Below are 27,841 nucleotides of genomic sequence, written 5' to 3'. Positions count from 1 at the left end.
GTGTATTGAATATGACCTTTCCCTGACACTTAGCTTTTCGCATGAAGGCCAAAGCTCCTACCTGAGCTGTGGGTCTCTGGAGCTTCTCAAACTGATGTTCTGTTTGTCTAAATGGTGGGTGGACGACAATGGCTTTATTATTTTTTTTGCAGTTGTTCTACACTCCAGATAGCCACATTTATAGTGGCTGGGATAATATTTAGTCTCTTAACTTTAAAGTTGTTCCGATTTTATTCCCAGCTGTCTGGTGTGTTTCCTGTAATACAAACTGGACTAAAAACAAATAAACACCCCTTGAAAAGTTTTATCTCCAAAAACATTTTCCTTCCACTTAAAAATCACTATGTTTTATGTCCATTAGTCAAAATAAAACACGTTGCAGTTGGTTGTAATTAAAAAAAAAAAAAAGTTTGCTGCCTTTTTGGGTTTTAGTGTAAAGGGGCGTAGGAAACCTACAGAATACATCACGCATGAAGCTTACACCCTCGAGCGCACCAGCACGTGCTGACGCACGGTCTTTGAATAATAAGCAAATAAGTGCGCGCAGCCGCGAACTGTGCTCAGATGGCATCAGTGAGCGTAACCGCGCGTCGCCGGGTGCCTTCAGCATCACAGAGGAGACCAGGCGTTTCTGTGACTCCGTAACTCCAGCGAGCAACAAACAGGAGAAGGTCCCATGCGCAGCTCTCCCACCGGGCTATGCCTTCCCCTACTCGGGAGGACGGAGCAGCGGGGAGCGCCCAGGCGGAGGTGGGAGCAGCTCCAGCTGAAAGCCGAGGAGGGGACGGCCGAGGTCTGGTGTGCGCCCTGGAGATGGAGCTGACGAACCGCAGCCTGTCAAGCAAGATGGACTGCGTCAGCTGCGACGAGCTGATCAATCGAAACTGCGCGGACTCCCCAGAAGTTTCAGTGCCGCTGTCTGCCCTGGGGAAGCGGGTAACTCACATGGAGGGAGACGACCTGTGCAGGCTGATAGACAGAAAGTTTCTGATAGAGGACAAGAAACGCCTCTGCGCGCTGGCTTTGGGCACCGCTTTGGTGGGGATCTTGCTGATGATAATCCACGCCGAAATATGCCCCTATGTTTACGAACCGGTAGGTTGCACACACAGTCCACTACTATCAGATTTAGTCAAACTAATTTATGACAAAATCTCTCATTTCTAATGATTTGCTTATTTTCCTAGTTTGGTTCTGACATTGCTTCCATTCTTTTTGCCCTGACTTTTACTTTACTCGGTAGGTTGAACTCATGTATATTAGGACAAAATAAAGGAATGTCCACCCTGCCTTGAACATATTGGAAAGCTAATGATGCTACATTTGCTTGAAAGTGTCACGTTATTCTTTAGGCGACATCAAACAGACATTTGGTCTCTGAAATCCAGAGGAAGTACGCCGATCCAGGGAGAAAAACATAGCATTATAGAATCTGAATAACTTATGCAGTTCAAATATTCAGCTTCTTAAGATCTGAGTTTTGTAAATGTGGATATATTTGACTCTCACGTCAAGAAAACAGAAAAGCAAAAACAAACAACGTGCAATGGGTAAATGCTCCACTTTCACTATTGTGTTCAGTATTACATTGTTTTTGACTTGAAATACAATCAAAACTGTTTAAAAAGTAAAAAATAAATAAATAAATAAATAAAATAAAAAATAATATAAAAGTATATATATATATATATATATGTGTGTGTACTTGCCAAATCTTTTCTGCCCTGACTTTATTGTAATTAGAGGGTTAATATAATATTGCATTAAAACGGGATGGCCAATATGGTATTAAAAATGTGTCACAAATAATTAGTTGTGTTTATTGCGGTCACAATAAAAAGTAATGACAATAGTTATTAGGAAGCTTGTTGGTTTTGGAAATAAGCCTATCAAACCACATGCAGAAAACAAATACTGTTCTAAAAGACAAAAGCTAAATCACCCTATCTGGCTACTCCATTAGAATAGATTAGACTTTGTCAAGTTTCATAGTTAAGTGAAATTATATTGGTTCCTTTTCATTTGTACCGTAATTTATATGGGAATTAAAACATAAAATATAAAGTAGCTGAGAATTGAAAGAAATTAATGATTAAATTAACAGTATAGGTACTGTTAGTTGCTCTTAGAATTGAACGTTTTGCACATAACAACATCCAATAGCAATGATACATTGTTTAATTTATCACCATTATTCATAGGTTTTCTGCTGTTGGTAAATAATTTTGTATGAGGTGGAGCCATCAGAGGATTTATGGCGTTTGGACGTCTGACGATTTGTTGCAATCAGTATTTTAACTGCGCTGCTGAATAGTTGTTTTTAAGCCTATTTTGACAACACAATACTGATGCTCTCAGGAAACCATGGACTAACAGTAAAAGCAGAAGTTTTAGTGGTTTGGTAACATTGTCATTTAGTTTTATTCTTTTCACAGTATATTTTTCACATTCAAAATAGAAAATGTGATAATTGTCGTCCCCTAACCGAAACAGACGTGTTGTTTGATTGTGAAAGTATTTATTTCAGTCTTGCTTTCCCTAATTACTAAATAATACGATATTATCCTGGTCAGACAATGTCAGTTGTAGGAATAAAGTGCAAAGATGGTAAACCCCCCCCCCAAAAAAAAAACAGGAAAGTTAGATGGTAAGAGGTAGCAGACAGAGGGCAGAATGAGATGAGGTACAGAGGACAATGAAGCGAAACAGAAAGCAAATATCAGGTATAGTGTTCAATATTCCCAAAGTTTCCGCTACAGACGATTAAAAGTTGTGATACATTGACAGCAACAGAATGGAGGACCGTCAATAAAATCCATCATACTGGCAACTTTTAGACAAAATGAGTTTCAGATTGTAGGAGATATATTTGACTTCACCATATGATTAATCAGCCCAAAAAATTATAGGTTCAAACATAACTTTCTCTGTATTTTGTCATATGCCAAAGTTTCATGTGAACTGGACCAAAAACAGTAATCACAGACAAAAACAGCGTTAAAAATCTTGAGAACAGGATTAGAGTTTTCTCTCTGTAACTTTCAGAGAGGAAAAGCTTTCTGACTTGGTCTGTTTCGAGTCGAGAGACTTTGATTTTTGTTTTTGACAAGTTTCAGTTTCAAAGATTATATTCAATGAAAAGAAGAAGAAAAAAACACTCCTGAAAATCCACTTTAACTTTTTTTTTGCTCCTGCTGTCATACGGAGTTTCCTGATCAGCAGGCAACATAAACCCCATGCAGCTCGGCAGCAGACTCTGCACCTGGGCTTTGACCCCCTCTGACCCACTGATTACTGAGTCTGTTTCCAGATCTCCACTTTGGTAGCTCAGCCTGACATTAACATGCAGATCTCATTGGATAACAATGCCAGGCCACACAATCAACCAATTATTAACCCCCCCCCCTCTCCCTCCCGTCCTCCACCCTCCACCTTCTTAGCAGCAACATGCCAACTCAACATGTGGAAAAAAGTTCTCATGCGAGCCGCAGAGCATCCGACCCCCTTCGTCCCGCGAAGCGGCGGTGATTGATTACAGTGTCGAAGGGCCCCACGTTTCCAGCAAACATCAGCCACACGTCTTTGAGCGACTCGGAGGAGGTGGGGACCCCTCGTACGCACCTGATGCATTCGTTGGGGGAGTTTGGAGCCGGAGACGTGACTGGCAAAAAAAAAAAGATAAAAAAATCTGGCTTTTTTTCTTTTCCAGTTCAAAATGAACAGAGAACAGGTGTTATCCAATCATTTCTGAAAACAGTCGTAAAACCGCGGTGCCATGGAAATGTTGATGCACTGGAAAAGTGCTCTGTTGCACAGTTAAAATGTACTATTTTGGAGACTCGGCACAACTGATTTGAATGACTTATATAACCATTGTTACCCTCCATCTAAATACATTATATGATATCCAAGTCATGACTGAGAGCTTGATTGCCATGGCTCTTTGTCAGCAGCAACTACTTCACAATGCAGCGGATTTGCAGTGTCTTAGTCTTATTTTCTATAAAGCATACAACCTCATTTCTAGGTCTGCCGCAGCAGACTTTGGGACTGTTTTTTCAAAGATATCAGCAGCCCTCAAAGTTATATTTGAGCATACTTTTACATGGTTTTGCATGAAAACAGGTCTATTTAAGTCACATTTTTCCACATTTTACCTCTTCCCCTGCAGCAAGATTGTTAACAGCACTCCAGGCTATCTTTCCACATCATTTAGTTTATAATTATGGTGTTTGCATGACCAGTCTGAACAGTCTCTCTCCATCCCGACTTTGGCTGTGCGTCTCACAATGAGCGCGTGCTCCTGTTTGTGACCTTGTGTCATCTTTTCTTCTGGTTTCCTTTGAAAAGCCTTTTTAGGGTTTTAAACTCCACTGCAACTGACTGGCCGAGCAGACCTGACACGTTTCAGGGGGAAAGTGGATCATTTTGACTCAGACGCTTGTGATTCCAGACGTGTCGACTCACGGTCCTGAAGAAAATGAAAATTAAGGCGGAAACCAAAATCAGCCGCTTCAGATGTTGAAAACGTGCGACAGCTGCAGCAATGTCTGAGGCAGACATGACACACTGTTTACAACGCTTTGCAGGATAATCCATGTACCACTTGAACCTTCTCACATTTTTTTCACATTACACCCACAAGCTTTAATGCAATTTGTGATAGAGCAACACAATGTAATCCACGATTATATTGAAAAAGGTTTTCCATATTTTTGCAAAGAAAGTCTGAAACCTGTGGCATGCATATTTATTTAGCTTCCCTATAGAACCCCCTCCTGTAGCAATTACTACCTAAAGATTACTTCTATTTGCTAAATAGCATACTTTTCAAAGCATTTAGCAAAATTGTATTTCGGGCTAACATCACATAGCCATGTATCACTTCCAAGTTGTACACTACAGTGTGCTTGTCGATCGCAAAGGTTGTGGCTGTGATGTGAGAAAACACAAAAAGTTCAAGGTGACGGAACCGCAATTTTTCAAAAACACTGTAATTAAAGGTATGCAGACGCAACCTGTGCTGAATCATGAATGTGTGGGGCCACATTAGGTCTGACAAAGGTACTACGATACGCACAACTAAACTGTAAATTCACACATTACCAAGAACATCATCTCAGTGATGGGGAGAATTTTATGCTGTTCGATATTCAACAGGAGATTTCATCAAGATGTCATCCAAAGTGTCTTCGTATCTGCCGACACCTTTTCTTCCATATTGCATGAAGCAGCTGCTTTACAGCCTGTGATGCAAAAACAAGGTTCTCTGGGACGCCGTTCATTGCAAAGTTTATTAAATCATTTTTAATGTAAAAGTTTTATTTATTTTTAGAAAAATGTTTTTTTTTTCTTTTTGCAAGATGTGGGAGCTTTTTAATTATGGTGTACATACTTATAAAATGTAGGTCAAATGTTGACTCTTTTGTAATACACCCACGGTTTTTAGAACCATAATGTCATTCAGTGTGAAAACATTTTTGCAAAATTAGCGAATCCTAGACCATTGTGTAACTTTGTGTCCCCCTTATTACAGATGAGTCTGTTCTTTAGTGGCACAGAACAACCAGAACAGGGCCGTGAGTCAGACCCGTCCCACATGTGGACAGCCGTCAGGGAGATTTTGCTGAACTGCATCTCAAAGCAAAGTGCAGAATTTATTCAAATGAGCTGCAGCGCTCATTTGTGTTCATAAAAACAAAGCATATGCCTGAAGCTCTGAACAGTGTTAGACTTCTGTTAAGGGTTAACTCCTACAGTGTTTACTGTAGACGTCTGCAGCACTAAGCTATGTTTGAGTTTTGAATTAGGTGTAGGTGTAGGACAGAAAAAAGTTTGAAGAGTTTTCTTCTTTGCTTGCGTCTTTGCATGACTATGTTGATGGTTAAGAACTCTCTTGAACATGAATTATAAAAATCTAAAATAATGTGCATGATAATTAATCTTAAAAAATATCCAGAAAATCACAGTCAGTTTTGGGAGCTGATACTTCAGATATCACTGCTTACACTTGTTTGTTCTGCTTTTAGTGGTTTGATTTTATTTTATTTTTTAAGTCACGTGATTGGTGGTCACTCCTGCTTACAGTGGTTTGTCTTAATGCCTTTCACGGTTAACCCAAATTTGCTCTAGTCATTAAAAACACATTTTTTTTCTAAAAGAAAACATGTAGAGAAACTCAGCAAAGTGTTTGCTGCTGTTGTCTCTGTAACGGCACTCGGTGAAATGTTGAGCTTTTGTGAAATCTCCTAATTAGTTCTGGATGAGACGCAGACACGACGTGGACGCTACTGCGGAAACTGTGGAAAACAACATACCTTGCCAACGGACGTCACACACTACCACCAACACTCTCGGGCTTCACAGAGTTTGAAAGTTTGCAATTTTCTTTTTAAGCACAAACCACATCCTGTTTAAATCTTCCACCAAAGTTTCATCCTCTGCTTTGGGATGCATGACTCACGGGTAAAGGTGCCGTTTAACCTGCTGTCATGAAGCAGCGCGGCGAATCCCCGCTCGGCTCCTCCTTCGGCTCGCGAACTGACCTTAGCGTGTGCATCTGTGCCTCCAGCTGTCAGCTTCCTGCTGTGGAAAGTATTCCATTACAAGCATGCTGGTTTTAGCAGTTCAGTTCATTATACAATCATTTATTCCTTTTTTCATTAGAAACAATTATTGTAAATCTCTGCTCAAGCTTCACTTGGAAAGACGACGACCATAATGGCTCCTGTTGCGTTCTCTGAGCAGAAACAGAAGAACGATCAGCTCAACTTGTTCTTTTGTGAAGCTTTCAGATACTACAGGTAGATAATACGAGCGGAAACACCAGTAATGCAGAGCAATGATCCATAGCACAGATCAATTCTTGCATTGTACAGGCAGAGGTGGAGTTTAGCAAGGCGTTACCTAGGAAGTAGCCAAATTGAACACTTTCTTTTTTTTTTAAAGAAAATGTTTTGAAAACACAATATTTTTGCAGCATTTTATGTCTTCAGAGTTAAGTTTCCAAAGGCACATGAATATATCCACTGTGAGGCATTTTAATTGATTTAATTCATTCGAAACTATTTATTAACAATTAGAACTTTTCCACCGGAGATGTTCCAGTTTTTAACTATGACTGGTGCTGGAGCCAGTTCTGTAAAAGAACCGGTTTGCTTTTCCACCACTTGAGAGCCAAGACACAGCCACGTCATTAAGTCATTATCAACAATTCATTTATTCATTGCTTAATTCTCCCCAGTGTTTTGTTCAGTGTTTTTGTCAAGGTTTGCAGTGCGTGGAGAAAATTTATCGCCAGAAATAATACCATTTATTTCAGCAGCTCTATTAATATCACCAGCTCTGTTCAGGAATATGGCTCTACAATCAGTGCTGATCGGTTTAAATAATTAAAAGCAGGAGCTGAGCACAGCTTTCAGAGCAAAACTTATTAACACCACGTAAAGATAAAAAGCTGACGGAGTTAAAGGACCGAGTTGGACATCATTTCACTAATTGTAAACTAAACTGCAGGAAAACAGGAGACAGTAATCTGATGTTATTGTGATGCTATTTCGACATTTGGTCCGGAAGCTTTTGATGTTTAAATTTGAAGGATTGAAAAACAAAAGTAGCTCCAGAGTTTTAAACATCCGAACATTTTGATTGGCATCTCGTCTGGCCCAGTGGCAAAGCTGATTGCCGCTGAGGAACGCAGAAGCTTCTGGTCCTTCTACTGGATATTTTATTCAGTTTTTCAATATTTTCTTCCAGTCAATGTTTTATCTACCGAAGAAAACACTGATGTGGATAAGAAAACCATATTTTGTCTACAGATTCTACTGGGGACGATTAATGTCAATTTATCGTCGATACTGTTAAATGAAGCTGAATTGTTTTGGTTTCTTGACATGTGGAGCGATTGTCTTACTTTCTGATATTAGATTTAATTAAGTTATCCCGTTTGCAGGAATGCTTCAGGTTTACGCTTATTTGCTGGAAAGCTGTCCTTTCTGCACTCTAAGAACTTTTTCCTTCTGTTTGTCCACATTCCCTTTTGGCAAACAGTAACTCCAGACTGTCAGATGAAAGAAGTTAATAATTTCCTCCTTTCTGCATATTGTTTTCAACAATGCTAATGGGCCGTTTGGGTCAACTGACACGTTAATTTCTAAGTATGTGATATCTTTAGATACACACTGCAACGTACTGCCACCGGGACACGCAGGCTTTTATTACAAATCGTACAATTTTCCAGACATGTGCAAACAGTTGAAGCACCAAACAGCTTAACAGTAACCATATGTTAGGTCATGTTTTCTGTCTGTCTTTAAAAAAAAAAAAAGAAAATTTTAATCAGCCTCCATCACAGGCAACCTCAGCCTTCGAAATGCAATATATAAAGCTGTTGATATGTATGACCTGCCTTTCCCTCTTTTTCCACGCACATCAGAGGGAAAGTGATAAAATCACAAACTGGAAGGTTAACTTGACCTATACGGTTTTGGCTGCTTTTTAAAGACCCTAACACGCCCAGTTAGCAGTAAAAATAAAAGCAAAAAAAGCAAAAGAAACAAAACAAAACAGGGAAATTAGAACAATCGCTCTGGGTTTTGGAGGTTTGAGGCTTTAAACATGATAAAGGTGCTTAAGCACACAAAGCTCTTATGATTTATATCAAGAATTCAATGGTAATTTAGAAAATTAGAACAAAGAGGAAGTAAAATATGAATAATTTCTTTTGCTATTTTGTTGCAAAGTGGAAATCTTTTTCAGCGTACAATCCCAACTTTCAAAGTTCACATACCTCTGTTGACATCAGAGCTCTTTTGAGCTAGTCCAGTTGCATTTTCCGTTTTTATTCTAATTATTTGCATGTTAAATTCCTTCTTCAATAGTGTTTACTTGTATTCAGCAGCAAAATAGTGGAGTGATACATGAGGAATCTGTATGAATTTTAAGAACATTGACAACAGTAAAACAAATGGAAGTGGGTTTGTAAAAAGGACCAAGGCAGACTGGAATGGTCCGATTTCATTCGGTTGTTACAAAAACCAAGTCGCCTGCTCGATGTGTTCAATGTCTCTACAATGCTTTATTACGCGCTACTTTTGCCAAGTTATTTTCAGGCAAAAGTACAAAGTATAACGAGCCCAGTGCAGAATAAATGACGGCCATCATTCCAATTGACATCAAGAGAAACATAAGAAAAAAGTACCAAGTTTCTGGCTGTCAGAGACAAGTTATTTGGACAAAAGTGGCTGGAAGATCACCAGTTAACTATTCAAGGTGCTGCATGGAGAATTCACTCATTTTACCAGCAACAAATATGCACAGGAACCAATCAGATGGAAATATTCAGACAAGTCATCTGATAATGACAGCCGTCATCCACAGCAGCATCAAATGCGTCTCATCCAGACTCTTTGGCTCTGACGTGTTCCTCCATCCGGAGGAACACACCTAGAATATATCAATGCAATATAACAAATACTTTGTTCTAAACAATGCCTTGCAATACTATTTATAGCCACTGGACCAACAACAACTTGGCCATCAATGGACTCAAACGCATAAGGCCGAACACCTCAGAATCTATCTCAAAACATGAAAACCCCTTTCCACAGTCGGAGCCTCTTGCGATGTCACCAACCTTAATAAACTCAAAGCTAGATTGCCACTTATTTTAACTGCAGTGGAAATCTGCTTTTGTTATCAGCGTGTGTTTGTTAATGGAATAATATACGGCACTAATAACTGCGTAACAAAAACATTAAGGGAAACAAACTAAATGTCTTCTCCTCTTTCTTTGCTTAATCTTGTTCTGTTGTGTTGTCTTTGCAGGGATCAAAAGTGTCCTTGGTAATCAACTGCTCCATAAGCCTGTCCACTGGGTGTCTCCTAATCCTCATCATAGCCTTCCATTATAAGGACATCAGGGTGAGTTCCCCTCGTTTCCTCTCGCTGGTTGCTTTGTAATGAATGTTCACTTTTTTTAATGTTTGTTCCAAATTAGCTTGTTTTGTTTGAGGTCCCTCATGACAATTGTTTTTAAGGAGCTTCTGGTCCACTGGTGATAGCCTCAACAGTGTTTAGCTGCACTTCCTCTGCCGTATGAGTAAAAAGAGTCTGGATGGGAACACAACCCCACACGGAGGAGCATTGCGACCCGGCTGTGATGTCGTTCCAGTCCACATGGCTTGCTGTCGCAGTTTGTTTAGTCAGTGTACAAAAAGGGATTTGACTGAGGTTAAGCTGAGAAAACATTTTAGTCTTTGTCCTTAAACAGTTGCAGCATGCTTGTTCAGTGGAGAACTTTTAAAGGCAAAAGCTGCGTTAGCAGCCGGCTGGGTTCGTATTCTCGCTTGCATCTGCCTGATAAACACGAGGCAAAGTGTGAGGAGGAGATAAGGGAGGGAAGGTTGCCAGTAGAACAAACCGTTTTAGAGACGTTACTGACGACAAATCCAGAAATGTAGGCGTCAGTGAAGGTGAGGCAATAATTTAAAGAGGAAAATCATGAAACTCAACAAAAAGCAACATAAAATAAAGACGAAGGAAAGGGAGAGAACTGGAATCAGATATGAAGTAGGAGGCTGGATGTAATCTTATAACAGAGGAGAATAAAAATTAAACAAACCTCATTAGTCACAGTAAAAAAGCAAAGAACCACAGCAGGACTGTGGTTAAGCGAAAGCAAAAGTTGAATTAAGATGAAGAAAAACCCACAATCATAGCACAGCTGTGACGTCTTCCCCCCATCCGCCATAAACACGTTATGATTGTGTGTTTCTCTTCTTATATTAAACATAAAAACTCAGATGGAAGTCTGATCCCTGAACGAACAACTTTTTTCCACTTTATAGATAAAATTACGGCAGCACATCGGATTCCTTTGCTACGGGTTCTACTGCAAAACAGGCAAGATACTGTTTAAAAATAGAGTATTGGTTAAAAGTTTTAAATTACCCCTCATTTGAAGTTATTTTTGCTTCTTTTATGGTTGATTTTTCCTTCCTTTGTTTTTTATAGTACATTTTTTCTTGTTTGCTGCTGTAGTTCGTTTTGTTTCTTTGCTTTGCTGATACCTTTTTTACTGTATTTTGTTACTTTGTTACTCTGATTTTTGTCTGTTTAGTTAGTTAGTTAGTTAGTTAGTTAGTTAGTTAGTTAGTTAGTTAGTTAGTTAGTTAGTTAGTTAGTTAGTTGCATTCTTTTTCCTGAAGCCCCTAAAGTCCATTTGGAAAAGTTTTTTTTTTTTTTTGATAAAGAGACAAAAGACTTGAATCAGAAGTCTTTTTTTAAAACTGAATGAATCATAATTTGACAGAAAAAACAAAGTATCTTAAATATAGTTAGGGACTGAAATGAAATGTATTAGGAGGCTGCTAAAATCTAAAAAAAAAAAATTTATAAAAGACCTTCAGAAAGTGAGGAACTTTGGATCATGACCGCTGTAAAAGATTATAAGAGATCCTGCCTGAAAGTAAAATAAGAGATGACAAAATATTTTAGACTTTGCATGTTATGCTGCAGACTTTTGCATGTTCTGCAAAAGCAAAACATTTTTATTAATTTCCAAGTGACTTTCTTTTTTCTTTATAGGGCCTTAAATTTCTTCTAAAAATGCAAACCAATAATTTGCATGTTAGTTATTGTAGCAGCATTCTATAATGTCACATTATATTACACACACAGATCAGTAAGTTCATTATAGTGTTTCAGAAACACTAAAAACACTCATTTCTCTTAAATGACTGACTACATGGCTGCTTGCAGGATCACCAGTAGATAGAGATTCTCACTAAGATCAAATATGAGCGAAAATCTGAAGTGCTGTATGTATGAGATTTTCACCAGTTTCTTTCTCTGTCTGCTCCTCCTTCTAGCTGTTCATCATTGATCACAAGGAGGTGGACTGGAGAATAGCTATAACAAGCCACAGGGTTCTTGTCATCACCCTGGAGCTGTTGGTTTGTGTCATCCATCCAGTTGGCTCGTACTGGGAGGTGAACCTCTACGCCAACTCCTCCTCCGCCGCTCCTCTCTGCATCTCCAGTCACCACGATAAGGCCCTGCTGGACATGGAGCTGCTGCTGTCCATGCTCATGTTCCTGCGCCTCTACCTGGTCCACAGAGCCATCCTGCTGCACAGCAAAGTGCTCCTGAGCGCCTCCTACAGGAGCATAGGCTCGCTCAACAACATCAACTTCACCTTTCGCTTTGTTCTCAAGGTACTGATGAACAAACACCCGGCACGGACGCTGCTGGTGTTTATCCTGCTTTTCTGGCTCACCGCGTCGTGGATGCTGACGCTGTGCGAGAGGTAAGAGAGATGAGTGTGTGTGTGTGTGTGTGTGTGTGTGTGAGTAGATTTGTGAAAAAGAACAAAAGCATGGCTGTGTTTTGTAACAAAAAATAAAACGTAATGGTAAATTTTATTCAGGTTTATTCTTAGTCTTATATGCCTTTACCAAACTTGTGGTTATTTTTCATTGATCAAAAGAAAGAACTGCCTCTTCCAACACTAATGTTTCAACATGCAAATGATCTCGTCTTTATTGAGTTCTGAAATCATGCAAATCTAACCTCAAGCCTGCAAAACCACACACCATAGATTCTGCTATGATAAGGCCAAACTACGAAGGGTTGTGGCGAACTGAGATCGCCTCCAAAATCTTTGATACTAGCAAAATATAAATATCTATTATTTAAAGGGGGCAAAATTAATTTTGTTGGATTTGTTGAACTTACATTACAAATATTCCTTTATGCATTTTATTTGGATTTATGTGACAGACCAAGACAATGCAGTGCATAAATGTCACATCAAAGGAAAGTGATGCATGCTTTTAAAAAACCTTTATAAATAAAAATGGCACCACTTTTTACAGCACATAATAAGAGCAAAGTAAGATAATTTCTTGTTACATTACTCACACATTTGGGCGTAATTTCATGAGATGTGAAACAAGTTTAAAGTGTTACTAAACTAATTCCTCATCTCCAACCCATTACCAAAGTTAAGCTGTCAAATTCTTTTTCACTGCTGGAAATTGGAGCACTTGCAGATTTCCATGTCATATACTGACTTGCAACAACTCAGTATTTCAGGATTCCTGCTGCATGGCTGCTTGATGCACAGAGCTTTAGGGTTGCATCTGAGGGGAAATGCGTTGCTGATATTTGGCTGGAGATGAACCGACCCGGCTCGAGTCCAGCTGAGTACTTTAAGATTGTTCTAAAGTATCTAATCTGAAGCAAATACTGTGTCTGAAAAAGAGACACTCTCCTATGAAGTTTAATGAAAAATTCTCCCAAAATTCAAAGCTGTTAGGTCTAGAGTTAAGTATTTGAAATAATTCAATTGTTTAACTAATATAATTTGTTTCTAGATTTCTGGTTTGTGGTACTTTGAGTTAAAATTAATATGTGGAACAGTTCATAATGTTCTGTATTTGCCTGTATGGGATCACAGATTGGACTTGATTTTTAGATTTGACTTCATTTGAAAGACAAATTAAATTCGAATTAAGCACAGTTTGCTATAGCAGTAGTTTATAGAAAATGGTATCATCTTTGGTCACATAATTGAGCCAATGCAGTGAACTTCAGTTCCTTATTCATTACAATTAGTAATTTCATTGTTTTCTGTTCTTCTAAGAATATTCTTTTCTGTGTGAGTTAAAAAGCCTAAGTAATCCTCTGGCTGTCATGGTGTGAGGTCATTTGTATATTTAAAGCTTAATGAGAGGTCTTACCCAAAGCAATACTTGTTTTACTTGTCAAAAGTAACATTAGAGCTGAAAATAATAGATGCTTTGACCTCTAAATTGTTTCATAATGAACCGCTTTGCCAAATGTTCCCCACACTTGCTGCTACCTGCCACTTACAGGAGACAAACACAGTGTCATGTGTACTTTTCCTTCAAATTTATGTGGACTTGAACATTTCCAAGCACATGACAACGCAGGAATTTTTTTCCTCTACCCTCTTTTCAAATTTGTCATGTGTCTTCAGATTGTTTGGAAATTGCCATACAACCTGTACCTTGGCTGATACCAACCCAAACAACAACAAAAAAAAAAAACAGACAGAAAAGATGCTTTTATACAGATAGTCCCAATTGCTGATGGGACTATCAGCAATTATAGTCCCATCAGTCATAGTTTTTTCTTACCTATGACTGTATGGACAGTAACTTTCTTTTTCTCTCTGTCGCCATTATACTTTGCATTTTTCATAATTCTTAAGGTATGTGCACTTGTTCTTTACAATGTCTTACTAGTTTATGATGGTAGTCGTTCCCTTCCTTCACTGATAAGAGAGTTTGATTAGTGAAACCTGCCTTTATTCAACATACAGGATTCTGTTTGCTCTAACATGAACACACACACAGAAAGTGATGGATTCCGATCGATTCTGTTATTTTCCGACTAATTTCATTCATGCAAATGTTCCTTAATGTGAGTCCAACTCAAACGGAGACATCCATCCATCCATCCATTTTCCGTCACCCTTGTCCCTCAGTGGGGTCGGGACAAACGGAGACAATAAACAGGATTATATTATCATATAGCATTACTGAGCATTCTGTAAATATTCATCAGGTCTGTATTTTCATTTGGTTCGAGATTGACTGAATAGTTTAACCTGCGTTACTTTAAAAAAAAAAAAAGGTGCATCTCTTCTGAAGGTCTTAAACTTGTTTTTTTTTTCTCTTTTTTATTTTATCAGAGAAATTGATCAGCTGACAAATTCACAGAAGTCTACATGCATAAATTCTTGATGTGCAAAACTCAGTTGATAGTTTTTATTTTTATTACATCCAAAATTACACATTTCCTTGTGATGGAAGGATTTTTTTTTTTTTTTAGGAATTTACAGATACGTGACATAAAAAAGAAAACAACTGTGAAAATATGACTGGCGATTATAATCAAAAATGATGATAGAAAGGTGAGCCCTCCGTCTCATCTCTGCATTCTCTCATTTGCAGGCGGTCCGAGTCGCTGACGACAGGCCAAATGGACACTGCCTTGTGGCTCATCGCCATCACCTTCCTCACTGTGGGCTACGGAGACGTTGCACCCAAGACCAGCTGTGGCAAAGGGGTGTGTCTCTTTACCGGTGTCATGGTAAATAGATTAATTTCTTCTTGAGATAATGTGCCGTATGATAAATTCAGGAGGCTTAAAATGATTGAAACAAAACTGCAGTACTGTGGTTTTTGTCCACTGGTTGTTGTATTTGTTCCAGAAGAGCTAAAGTGATGCTTGACTTGACGAGCTTGAGGCGTGGCGATGTCTTATCTGTTTCACTTCTCTGTTTATTAAAAATAAAACCACTTCTAGCTTCTGATTTGCGCCGATAATTAGCCTGATAGTTATCAATGTGCTGATTCAGTTGGTCATGCTGCTCTTCTCCAGCCATCTTCCTTCAACTTCTTTTGCTTTCGCATGAGCTCATTGCAAAAAAGAAAAACAAAACACTATACAACCACACTGGTTAATCTAACCAGTGACATTTTGGTAATTTTATACTCATTTTCTAACATTTTAATTTTATTTTAAAATGTTAGGGAAAAAAGTCGATTGATCCAATTTAGTCAGCGATGCATTTAGTTGCGAAAGATGTGAGCTTGTTGAGTCAGAAGCTCGTTGAAAGTAGGATTTGTAAAAAGAGTTTAGCTGCAGTAACAAGTTTTTCTCTGAAGGCTGAGCATAATGCGAGCAAAAACGTAAAGAGGGATTTTTATGAGATCTGTAAAAAATATGAAAAGCTGAAATAAACAGAAGTAGTTGAAGGCTATGACTACATTTTAGAGCGTAATAGTGTTTCTAGATGAAAGTATGTGGAAGTATTAAGCTGTGAAAGTGTGCAAGTGTTTTTTTGCTGAATTTTTCTGAAATTATGGGATTTTCCATTCATTTCAAGGGGACTCGAGGTGACAACAAAAAGCTGAATATTACATAAACCATGGTAGATATCAATATGTAAAAACATAGCAGTGATGTCGTGAATGAGCAGAACAGGATTAAAGTTGGATGGTTGGAATAGCACCAGGTATGCAGAAGTAGTTAAGTGGTACGGAAAAAAGTGGAGGAACTCAAGGGTGAGAACGCCTGCAGTAGACTTTCACAAATAAAGAAAAACCTTCGTTTGAAGTGATTTTACTCAGTAAAAGAACCGTCCACAGTATCAAGTCATTGTTTTTACAAAATCACCACAATCCTATTTGGCATTAATGCAGTTTTGTTGAATTCATTCTTCACCAATAATGACTCTTTTAATTAGCAATACAGGATGTCCTTTTTCCACCAGGGTAGAAAATGTAACATCATTTTCTAAAGCAGAAGGGAATTTTTTTTAGCCGCTAAAAAAAAGACAGACGAATGTGCCAAGTAGTATAATCACCTTATTCCTCTGAATTGTTTTGTTGTGTAAGACACAAATAATTAATAGATTAAAATGAAAAAAAAAAAAAATCTGATTCCTTTATTGCTTTCTTGATATGTCATTTATCCAGCTATACTCAGGCTAAATGTATTGCAAAGAATCTGCAACACAACCTGAATAACAGCCTGGAAGGCCAAACCAATCATTCAGATGTATCCTAGCATTGTACAGGCTGCTGTGCTGACCAGCTTTAGAAATGCAATTTCCTCTTTGAAAAGTTTTAACGGCATGTCCTCTTCACTTTTCACCTTGTAGCTTTTGTCTGGCATTAGAGTATAAAACTCTGCCATACTGCAACTTGCACATGTGTTAATTTAATTAGCATCATTAATGTGACAGTTTTGCGATATAGATATGTATGTTTTACCTCCTCGTTCAGTTTTTGCAATAGATCCTTTCATCTGTTTTGCTGGGACTCAAACTAAATATTTTCAGCTTTGTTCCAGGTTTCTTAGATTTATTCTTCTCTGGTTTGTTTCACTCCTTCCTTGCTCCGTTACAGAACATTTCCCCCCTTTTTCTGTCTGATTTTTCCTATTTCATTTGGAATTGGTCTTTGAATGTCTTTTTTTTTTTGGCAGTGTATTTATTCTGTGCTTGGAAACCAGCTTTCTTGGATACATAAGGCTTCTGCCATGAATGCATTTACTGCAGCATGCTTCCCAGCTGTAAGTTAGCTCACTGTGGAGGAGGACACCAAACATATGAAGTATTGTTGCTTTGCTCCACACATGGTCTACAGTTAGCTGTCTTTTTCTCATCTGAGGGAACAAATTAAAGGGTCCCAGAAAGCAATGCAGCTCAATAGTCTGTTAATACTATATGATCTTATTCTTAAACATTTTCACATTTTGTCATGTCACAGCCACAAATTGAAAGTATCTTAATAGGAGTTTACAATAAAAGAAGTATGATTTTGAAGTGAAAGCAAAATAATCTATGATTTTCAACATTTTACTCATAAAAACACGATTCGCTGGGTGAGTCAGTACTTTCTGAAACACCATTTGCTTCTATTGTCAAAAATCTTTGCTTATCTAGTGATAGAAGTCAAGCTCAGTTTTATGTGTTTAACATCATATTTCCAAATCCTGCTATAAATTAGCCATTATATTTAGGCCTGGACTTTGACTGGACCATTCTAACACAAGAATATATTTTGATGTAAATCATTTCTCTGTGGTTCTGGCTGTAAGTGGACTGTCAAACTTCTTCCCCAAGCTTGCAGTCTTTCTATGCCGGGTTTTCTTCCAGAATGGCTTCATATTTATCCTCATTCATCCTTCAGCAACTCTGACGAGCTTCCCTGTCCTCGTTAAAGTTAAGCATCCCCACATCATGATCTTTCGGTTATCGTGTTTTGTAGTTAATATTTTGCGTTCGGACTGATGTCACGTGTTAGTTTGGTGCCATGCATAATGATTAATATGGAGACTGGAAGGTTTTTTGTTTTACTTTACCTGAGCAGAGCAGTTTCTTCCATGATTGTTGTGGTGTCCCTTACATGGCTTCAGCCAAACTTAGAATAGGATGTCTTTTAGCTTTCTAAAAATAAAAGGTTTATGCTTGCTATTTTCCTGCAAAGGTCAGATTTATGAAGTTTCCTAACAGTAGTCCTGTTAACAGATCCTTCCACAGGAACATGGCAGCTCCTCCAGAGTTATTAATCTGGACCTTCGGGTTGCTGACAGGAGATGTATGCTGTCTTGTCTATTTGGTTTACATGGGAATAGCTTCATAAGTTTGGGTTGTGCCACACTTTTTCAGTTAGCAGATGGCGCTCTGTGAGACCCTCAGTGGTTTGGATGTTGTTTTATAGCCTAAATATGTTTAGATCAACTTTATCTCTTCCTTGTCTGCTGTGCTCTTTGGTCTCCGTCGACATGTTTGTTCACTGATGTTCTCTAACAAACCTCTTAGCCATTAACAGCTGGATTTATTCAAATCACATTGCACACACCTGGATTCTGAAAGAGGGAGTTGCACTGGATCTGGGGTAGCAGAGTAGAGGGGGCTGACAGACTGTCCACACCACACTTTTCAGGTTTTTATTTGTAAAATATTCCCAAAATCACTCATATATTTTCTTCCAAATCAGGCAAGGCTTTGTATTCTCTTGTACATCACATAAAATCCCAGCTAATTTTGAAGACCGTGGCTGTAACTTGACAAAACGTGAAAAGGTTAGAGGGGTGGGATTAATGTGTTTTTTGTTTGTTTGTTTTTCTTTTATACAAAGAGAACTAAAGCTAATGTTCCTATGACAGCAGGTGTTCAGAAAGGTCAGGAACAAAGTTAAAGATTAAATACATATGTGTAATAAAACAAGAAGACGGTACAGCAAGACAAACATTAAGTCACTGACGATGAGGTGTGGCGGATTCTGAAAAAGCGACACACTTCTCTGCCACCCTGAATTCAAGTCAAACCAGATCAGAATCCCTGTGCTGGTTCTGGTTGTGTTTAGACACCTTTGTGACAGAGTGGAAAACAACCACTCTGTATCTCATATTTCTCCATCTGCCTTGTTTTATAAGTTTCCACTAAAAGAGAAAACTTTCCACCATATCCATTTTTACCAGGTTTATTGCATTTGGCACCGCTACAGCAGGAGGGTGTGCAAACCTGTGGCCACAGTTAGAAAATAAAAATTTTTTCCGACTCCCAGCGGGAAAGTCCTGGGAGTTATAGGTAGTGATGCTCACACCTGTAATATGGCTGGAAGCTACTCTGCTCAGCACTCCTGCATAAGATCGGACTGCAGCTGTTTCCAGGGGTTGACAACTGTGTGTACAGTCTGTCGCTGTGTGTAGACGGATCCGATGAAAGAGCTTCTACCTCCGGGGTTTCGCAAACGATGTAATGATGGATGTTTGGTGGCTGCTGAAATACAGAATAAACATCTTTCAAAAGTCTGCCTGAACGTTTCTTATGATCATTCTTTGTCTGTTCTTCTTTCTCTCTCTCTCTGTTGCAAGCCAAAAAGCAGAACACCAGGTAAAAACTGGTTAACTCCTATTAACTACTGTGGACATGAGCTCAGTGCATTGCTGTATGTCTCTGTTCTGTTTTGTGTTTGTGAATGGATTTTTGGAAAACTGCAGATCCCTTGTCCCTTGTAATAGCAAGTTATTCTCAGAGGAAACCACACAATTATCGAGTCTTCTGTTTACCTACAGAACTTCTCTTTTCATAAATGTAACATGATTTATTAGTAAGATACGAGGATCAACATCAACTTCAATGACTAGCTCATTTCCTTTGAGGGTAGCATCCCAAATACTAACATGGTAAAGTTACCATCATTTTAATGGCTTGGTGTTCTGACAAAACTTAAATTATTAACTGAGGTTCTGTAGTGAAACCAGCGCTAAATGTTCTTGTTTCTGGGTTTCAGGGTGTTGCCTGCACTGCTATGCTGGTGGCCATCGTTACCGAGAAGCTGGCGCTGAACAAAGGAGAGAAGCATGTGCACTTCTTCATGATGGACATCCAGATTTCTAAAAGGGTCGGTTTTAACTCTCCTTCAGCAAATGTGTTCAATACCTCAAACGCTGAGCGTATAATAAAGCAGCAGCAAAAAAAAAAGAAAACAAAACGCTGAGAGCCAGCGGTGCCACTGCAGCGTGTTGTAGTGGCCCAGAGGGTTGCTTTTTATTGAAATGACACTGTAAATTATTATTAGGTTATTAAGAACAAAATGTTTAATGATCCTTAAAAACTACATTTTTAAGCATTGTTTAAGACATAATTAAGAAAGAAAATGTGTAAGTCATAATTTATAGATCGAATTAATTTCATGTGAATTTTACCCCTATTCATACTATTAAAAGTTAATTTAATGAAAGCAGCCGGTTCCCCTTTCCACATTTCTTAAAACCAAGAATTATTGTTTTTCTTCTTCTGTTCATCATTTAATGTACCGTTTTCTTTATCCCTTTATCTTCCCGATGAGGAGAAGATATGTAACCTACCCAAAACTTATGTATCCAAAACTTGAGATAATGCACTAAAAGGAACATTGTGTCTGTCTTTTTAGTTGTTGTCAGCATCATGGGAACATTGTGTTTTAATGCTACTGTAAATCCAGATAAGTTTGTCCTGAACTTTTTTATTTACAAGGCAATGTTTTTAACAAGAAAAGACTGATTCAGCTAAAGCACAAACACATCTGTTCATTTGATAGGAATTGATTCAGTCGCAAAAAGTTTTACGAAAATCCTCCAACAACTTTTAATCTACAAAACTGCTCTGAACTACAAAATGTGTTTAAATAATTTTGACCAAAGGTATTGACTCTTTAAAAGCTAATCAGATATATAAGAAAAATCAGTACAAGACCCCTAAAATGATCCTACACCCATTAGAATCATTTTACACTAATATATTAAAGTTTCGGGAAGCATGCGTCATCATTCTGTTGCTGATTCTGCTTTCGTAACTTTTCTATTCCCTAATTGATACACACATGAGAACAGGATAGTGTGAGGGGGGGATAAGGGAGGAAGATGAGGCCTGCCAAGTTCTTTAGAGCTCTTTCAAGGCGTCAAACAGAGGAAATAATCTTATCTCTGACAGGAAAGAAGCTTCAGTCAGTTCAGGTCGGAGCAGGACGGACAGGAAACTTAGCTTACTCTGGTGTTTCTGTTAAACGTGGCCTGCAGAGGAATTTGAAAAGTGGAAGCCTGTACTTTAAATTGTTGCTTGGTTAGAAATCTGAATTTTAATTCAAAGGGACTGATTTAAGACCCCAAGTTGAAGAAAATGCAGATTTATGACATCATAGTGTTAGCATCTGCTTAGGCTTTCGAAGAAGAGCTATTTCTCCTCGCCACATGCAGTAGCGGCACTGTTTGGAGACTAGAACCATTTCCTCTCCTCTCGTGGCTGCATCCTGTCTCTAGGTGCATCTCTGTGCGTGCGCATGCATCCTTCAGAGCTATCACTAAAGGGAACAAGGGAAGACATCCGGATGCGGACACTGACAGGCTTTATTAATAACCACTGCAGCAGGGCCGGAGTGACATCACAACGGGGCAGTTGTAGCGATTTGTGCCGGAAAACAAGCTGGACGCAAATAGAATCGCAGGGAAGAGTGCTGCAAGACCTGAATGCGGGCCGTTGGGTCTTGTGACATTAAGAAGTTTAAGTTATGGTTCTGAAATGCTCACCAAAGAGAGAAAGTGTGAAACAGGAAAGACTATCTGAATTTAATCAGCTGCCTTAGATGCTTTTATGTCCTTTCTAAAAGATATGAGGAAACTGCTTAGCGTATTGGCCAACAGAGTGTTTCGTGAAAGTCATAATAGAACTGCATGGTGTTGACATTTTATGTCATAGACTGTAACAAATTAGTGCTTAGTGGGGAAATAGAAGGACAATTATTCATGTTTTTCATATTCTCTACAAATAAGGGAGAGGAGCAGCTAAATGGTAGCTTTGAAGGAGCTGCAGAAACCCAAAGCTCAGAATCTGTTGACGTTAATGGATGAAGGTAACGACAAGACAGTCCTGTAATTTATCCTGAGGCTGCGAAAGGCTCGGGACAAAGTTTTAGTCCTCAAGTGTTGTTGTCCTGCAATTTCTAGGTGTGTCCCTGTTCGGACAAAACTGAGTCAAACAGTTTTCTTCCTCATTAGGTGGTGATTTTCTGCAAGGTACTGTTAAAGAACTAATTATATAATTTAGGAGTGTTAAAACCATAAGGATACAGAGCACTGACTGTCGGGGACTGAAGACTTTCTTGTGTGGATGAAATCATATTCATGAATTATAGTAGCTCAGATCTAAATCCAGTCTGAAACGTTTTGTAGGATCTGAAAATTGCTTCTGTGTCCAGTCTCACTTTGCTTGAACTACTTTGCGAAGAGATGGGGGGAAAAAAATCACTTTCTAGTGAACATATACACACTTTTTGAATCACATTTATTTATAAACAAATGGGAAAATTATGTATCGCTTTCCTTCTTCACTGTTCACAATTATGCACTACATTGTGTTGGTCCCACTGAATATATTGAGGTTTGTGATTGACACTTAGAAATGTGGGACAGTTAAAGTGGTTTCAATGTGTTGTGCAACATGTTAAAGATGGACTGACGTTATCTTGACGATCTTATCATTTTGTCTCTGCGTTCTAATACAGATCCGGCATGCCGCCGCTAATGTTCTGAGAGAATGCTGGCTGCTGCACCGTGCTAGCCCGGCGAAGGGCAGCCGGGACGAGCATCGACGACACCAGCGATGTCTTCTGGAAGCCATCAGAGTGTGAGTGTGTTTAAACCTGGGCAAGAGCTACAGGATGGTGGCATTTGTATGCCTTGCAGTGTGTACTTTATGGACCATTAACTTTGTGTCATTAGCCATTGCAGTCCCCAACTGCAATGGCTAATTGAGTTTGACTTGCAAGTCTGGTGTTAGCGGGACATGTGTGAACAGGAACACACTCTTCTTTTGTGCCCAAGTCAAAGTTCCTGCTAGCAAGTGACCGATTAAAATTGTCATCGGTAAAACATTCGTCCCTAAAGATCCACTAGTCAATAATACACTGAACACAAGTCGCTATGTTGAGACAACTTCGAAGTTTTGTATTCCTTGTAAATATGGAATCCCCGAACTCCAAGAACAAGTGGATTGCACAAGCCAGGAAGTTCAGAAGTGTGATTAAGAGCTCCATTATTCTGTCAACAGGAATACATGTGTGAGGGCGCTCTGCGTTAGCCTGCATGGAAGGGCCTGTGCTTCCTGTTTCAAACTGGGCTGAACCATTACAAATAAACACCCTGTGGAAAGTATGAGAGCGGGAGGAACCTCCACACCTCGGGAATTACTGTCTACTGTAATGAGACTCCATCACCTCATTATGTTCTCGGCCGCCAAGCACCGATCGCAATATTGGTTTCCATAAATCTGTTTTCTTTGTACTTCTGCTTTCGTCCATCTGTGGAGCTAAATTTATCCGTTTTCCGCCCCTGGCAATGTTTTACAGCTGTTTAACAAACTCAGCATGACCCTCTCCGCGCTGATTAGTGGAATACTCGTCAGCATATTCTTTCCCCAAACCGGACCGTCTTGTGCCAGGACTGGTATATTTGTCCAAAATTGGGACGCTGTGTCTTTAGATGAGCAATGTAGATCGCTAACTGGAGCTTTTAGATCCAAAACATGATATAATTGGCTTTAGATAAGGACTTTGAATCCAAAAGAGTTTCTTTGTGCCATAGAAATGACTAATTTGATCCACTTCTGTCTCTATGTGCAGCACATTGAATCATAAAATACAAAGGTGCTTATGTTTCAAATACCTCTACATGACTGATGTCTAACAAACATGGTTTTTATTGTTATTATTATTATTCCTCTACAGATTTCGACATTTACGCCTCAAACAAAGAAAACTGAGAGACTATGTCAGTGAGATGGTGGACCTCCCAAAGGTAAATGCCAGCTAGAACATTCAGTAACTGTTTCACATCAAAGATATAAGAAACAACACATTTATCTACTTTTCTTTCATTCTAATCAGGGTTCAGATGCGTTTTGGGAGAATTATGTAAAACAGAGAAACACTAATGTACAGTTTTATACAGTGCATTTGATTGAGTTACATGGAAAATAAGCTGAGGGTTAAACAGCCCACAAGTATGGAAACTTGTAATTCAGTCTGCAGCTGGCTGTTTAGCTCTATGGAAGATATTCAGTGAAATCAGTTCACTGTATTCTTTACTCACTGAAATCTGCTTAACATCATTCCTTCAAAGTACAGAACCAGAGGAAAATACTAAAACAACCTCAACAATAAGGCACAGAAAGAAAACATTACAACCTGATTGCAAAAGTAAGTAGGTGGATCTCATTAAATTAAAATTTAACTGAAAGGGTGTTTCAGTAATTCAGTTTAAAAAAAAAACATTAGACACAGACCCATTGCACACAAAGTTATATATTGCAAGCATATTTTTGTGTTGTGATCTTGAAATTCTGCTTCCGAAATGAATATTGTGTAAGATCAAAGAAAAAAAAAAAAAGGTTTTTAATACAGAAATATCAGCTTTCTGAAAAGTATGAATGTACTTTGTATTATATAATGGACCTAGTATTTAGTTGAGGCTCATTTTGTATGAATTACTGCATCAGTGCAGCTTGGCAGGAAGGAGATCAGTCTGAAGCTCAGCTGAGGTGTTAAGGAAGTCCAGGTTGTCATAGCAACCTGGACCTCAGCTCATTAGCATTGTTGAATCTGATGTTTCTTTCTCGTGGTCTGTGTGGGTGCTTTTCAGTCAAGCACTGTGATATGGTGGTAATTTAACCAGCTATCGGTACTTTTGGTAGAGTGGGCATGTGCCAAGTCCTGCTGGAAAACAAAATTGGCATCTCCATAAAACTTGTCAGCAGGGGGAAGCATGAAGCACTCCGGTCCATGTCTTGGATACGTCTGTGTGGTGGCTGCCAGTCACCACTCCAGCCGCATTGCAACACTTCTTTGTTTCTCCCAAACTCTTAAATGGACTTTGCTGCACAATTATTTTAAGGCTGCAGTTATCTCTGCTGTTTTTGCACCCTTTTGACGTAAATTTCTTCCTTCCACTGAACTATTTATTGACATGCTTGGATAAAGCTCTCTGCGAGTAGCAAATTCCTTTAGCAGGGATCTTTCATAGCTTACTTTCCTTCTGAAGGACTCAGTGACTGTCTGCTGGACAATTGCCAAGTTAGCTAAAACATTTCTGTAATATCAACAATTCTAATAAATAAAATTTTAGGTTTTTGATCTAGCTTTAAGCTACAACGATCAACATGAACAGAAGTAAAAACAGAAACTATCTCATGCTGTGTAAACTACAGATTATGAGATTCACTTTTAAAAACTTTTAAAACTGAAATAAATCAACTTGTTTGTTTTTTTAATCAAATTCCAATTTAATGAGATGGGATGCGTTAATGTTTCCACCTTTCATGTTACAACTCTCTTCCAAAATTAATTAAATTCATCCTTCTCCCCCGCACCCATTAAAACTCCACATACTTTATTAGGTCAACGTGACATTTTTTTCTAATATATTTAAAATTCTAAGCTCAGAAATCACACATTTACATAATACTTTTGCAGCATTTACATTCTCTTGTCTTTTTGTACCTGATGCTTCAGGTTTAGTTCTTGCAAATGACAAGATTTGAAAAGAAAACAAAAAACAAAAAACAAAATAAAGTCTGGTGTTCATCTCAAAGAGTTAAATTTTCCTCTAATCAGACCAGAAAGTTTTGTCTCGTGGCCTGATAATCCTTCACGTCTTTTTAAAAACTCCAGCTGGACAGCTATGTGCCGTTTACGAAGGAGTGGCTTTTGTCTGGACGCTCTACCAGGACTTACTGGTGGATTGCTTTTTGGTCATTAAAACATGAAACCAGCTAGATTGTGGTGGAGAAAAAGTTAGCATCTCCATAAAGGTTGTCATAGTTGCTTGTGCAACTTATTTTCCCTCCACTCAACTTTCTATGAACATGCTTGAATACAGTCCTCTGTATACAGCCACCTTCTTCAGCAGTGGTCATTTGTCACTGGGTCTGTTTGCAACTCTCAAGCCATTAGTCTTCCCACTGAGTTTGTAGTAGTTTGACCGCTGCTTACATGACTCATTCATCAATACACGTGTGGATGCTCTTCAAAATCCTTTAGAAGCAAATGAATTAAGTTTTAGAAACATCTAATTGCAAAAAAGAAATTACATTCTCTTTAGGTGGGGTTGAATTTACTCCATTTTGGAATAACAAAATGTGGAGAGTGAAGCACTGAAGTTTTATATTACAGTATTGTTCTATTTGTTTTATTTGAAAAAAAAAAGTGCATTTGCTTTGTACACTGGTCTCCATCAGATGCAGATGATCATGTGTGACCTCAGCGCCAACTGGAACAACTCCTATCGAGAGCTGGAGCAGAGGATTCTCTTCATGGAGCAGAAGCTGGACGAGCTGACTCGCTGCTTCCAGCAGACTTCAGAGCTGCTATTTGAGGTCCTTCGTCACCGAAACCCTGAGATCAGGTAAACAGCACTTACAGCAGCAGCTTGTGATGATGCTGCTGCTGCACAGATCTGCTGATAACACACAGACGGCAGGATGTGGTAGCTGAGCTGAAGTGAAATGTTCCAGCTTTGGTAGAAAGTAGAAGGTTTTTTCACCGTATTTCCTCCTTTTGCAGGTGACATGGCTGCAAGCACTTTTTTTTCTCCTACATGTCGGTGTCTGCAGCATTTCCGTCTGCAGCGCCTTCAAATCCTGGCTGCCCAGAGCTGCTGGAGAACTGCTTCAGCAAACATCTCATCCACTGGCTCGGCGTTGCACATGTCGCTCTGTGACTCATTCTGTAAAGTTACAGATGAATTACATCTTCAGAAAGAGGGACTGTCATTTTTGGGAAGTCTGTTGTGCTGTGTGACAAATGTATTTGTGACTGTGCACAAAGAACTGATCTAAACGAACTGTAGATTACATTATATCATCAAAGTTTGTCTAAACAGACTTTTTTTTAATGAATAATTAATACTACATTATTCCTGTGGAATTTGAGATATTTTTAGTTCTATTTTATTTTTTTGTGGTAATTTCTATATAATTCTCTCGAGGTTTTAGGAAAACCTCAAATTGCTTTTTTCTTTCTTGTTGTTTACTGGTTATTTCAGTTCTTTCTGTTTGCAAACACTTAAATTTTGACATAATTTCTAACATGTGCTACGGTTTTATAATTTTTTCCTTGGACCGGTGATCCGGAGCCATTGCTCTAACATATGCATTCCAGAACACAAAATGCAAGATTAATTATGATTAATCTCCCAAGTCTTGATGATTAATCAAGACTTGGGAGAAAATATTTATTTATTATTTTTGACATAAATCAGTAGGAACATAGAATACTAATATTATCTAATGAGAAGTTTGGCTTAGAACTGCCTGAGTAACTCGATGGCTCCATCTAGTGGTCAAATGTTAACTAAGCAACGTGTTTATTCCCGTTGAACTTCAAAATAATGAATCCAGGTCAGCTTGTTCCTTCCCCAATTTGTTCAAATGTTTTTCCTAAAAGCTTTTATCTAAAAAAAATTGAGTTGGGAGGCTTATTATGTCTCTAACCATTTTGAAACAACAAAGCACAAAAGTTTCCTTATAATCCAGCAATACGTTGTTATTTCGCTGCTTTCTTGTCATGTGAACAAAGTTAAATAATTTCTCTTTCAAAACCTATAAAACAGATGTATGAAGTCTGGACTGATTTATCCTATGTTAAATAAAGATTTTCTAGACTGTACTTTTTTTTTGAAGTCATAGTATGATTATGTCGTTATGATTTGCTAATTCACTTGACAAGTTATCCAATATTGTAACGACCTGAAAAAATTCTACTTA

The 27,841-nt window shown here is 38.5% G+C and overlaps 1 protein-coding gene across 1 annotated transcript; it reads left to right on the top strand.

The window, feature by feature from the left end:
* The first annotated feature begins 520 nt into the window (after positions 1 to 520).
* On the top strand, positions 521 to 27,743 carry kcnn4 (potassium intermediate/small conductance calcium-activated channel, subfamily N, member 4). The gene is made up of 9 exons (XM_007559547.2): positions 521 to 1,095; positions 9,826 to 9,921; positions 11,871 to 12,307; positions 14,982 to 15,120; positions 19,839 to 19,949; positions 22,587 to 22,708; positions 23,808 to 23,877; positions 26,315 to 26,481; positions 26,640 to 27,743. Exons 1-9 carry the CDS (start codon positions 700 to 702, stop codon positions 26,641 to 26,643), a joined length of 1,542 nt encoding a protein of 513 aa, XP_007559609.1. The 5' UTR covers positions 521 to 699; the 3' UTR covers positions 26,644 to 27,743.
* Positions 27,744 to 27,841: the final 98 nt, after the last annotated feature.

This window comes from Poecilia formosa, unplaced genomic scaffold, assembly GCF_000485575.1.
Source record: "Poecilia formosa unplaced genomic scaffold, Poecilia_formosa-5.1.2 Scaffold105, whole genome shotgun sequence".
NCBI classification, from domain to species: Eukaryota; Metazoa; Chordata; class Actinopteri; order Cyprinodontiformes; family Poeciliidae; genus Poecilia; species Poecilia formosa.
This window is presented reverse-complemented; position numbering and strand designations above follow the sequence as displayed.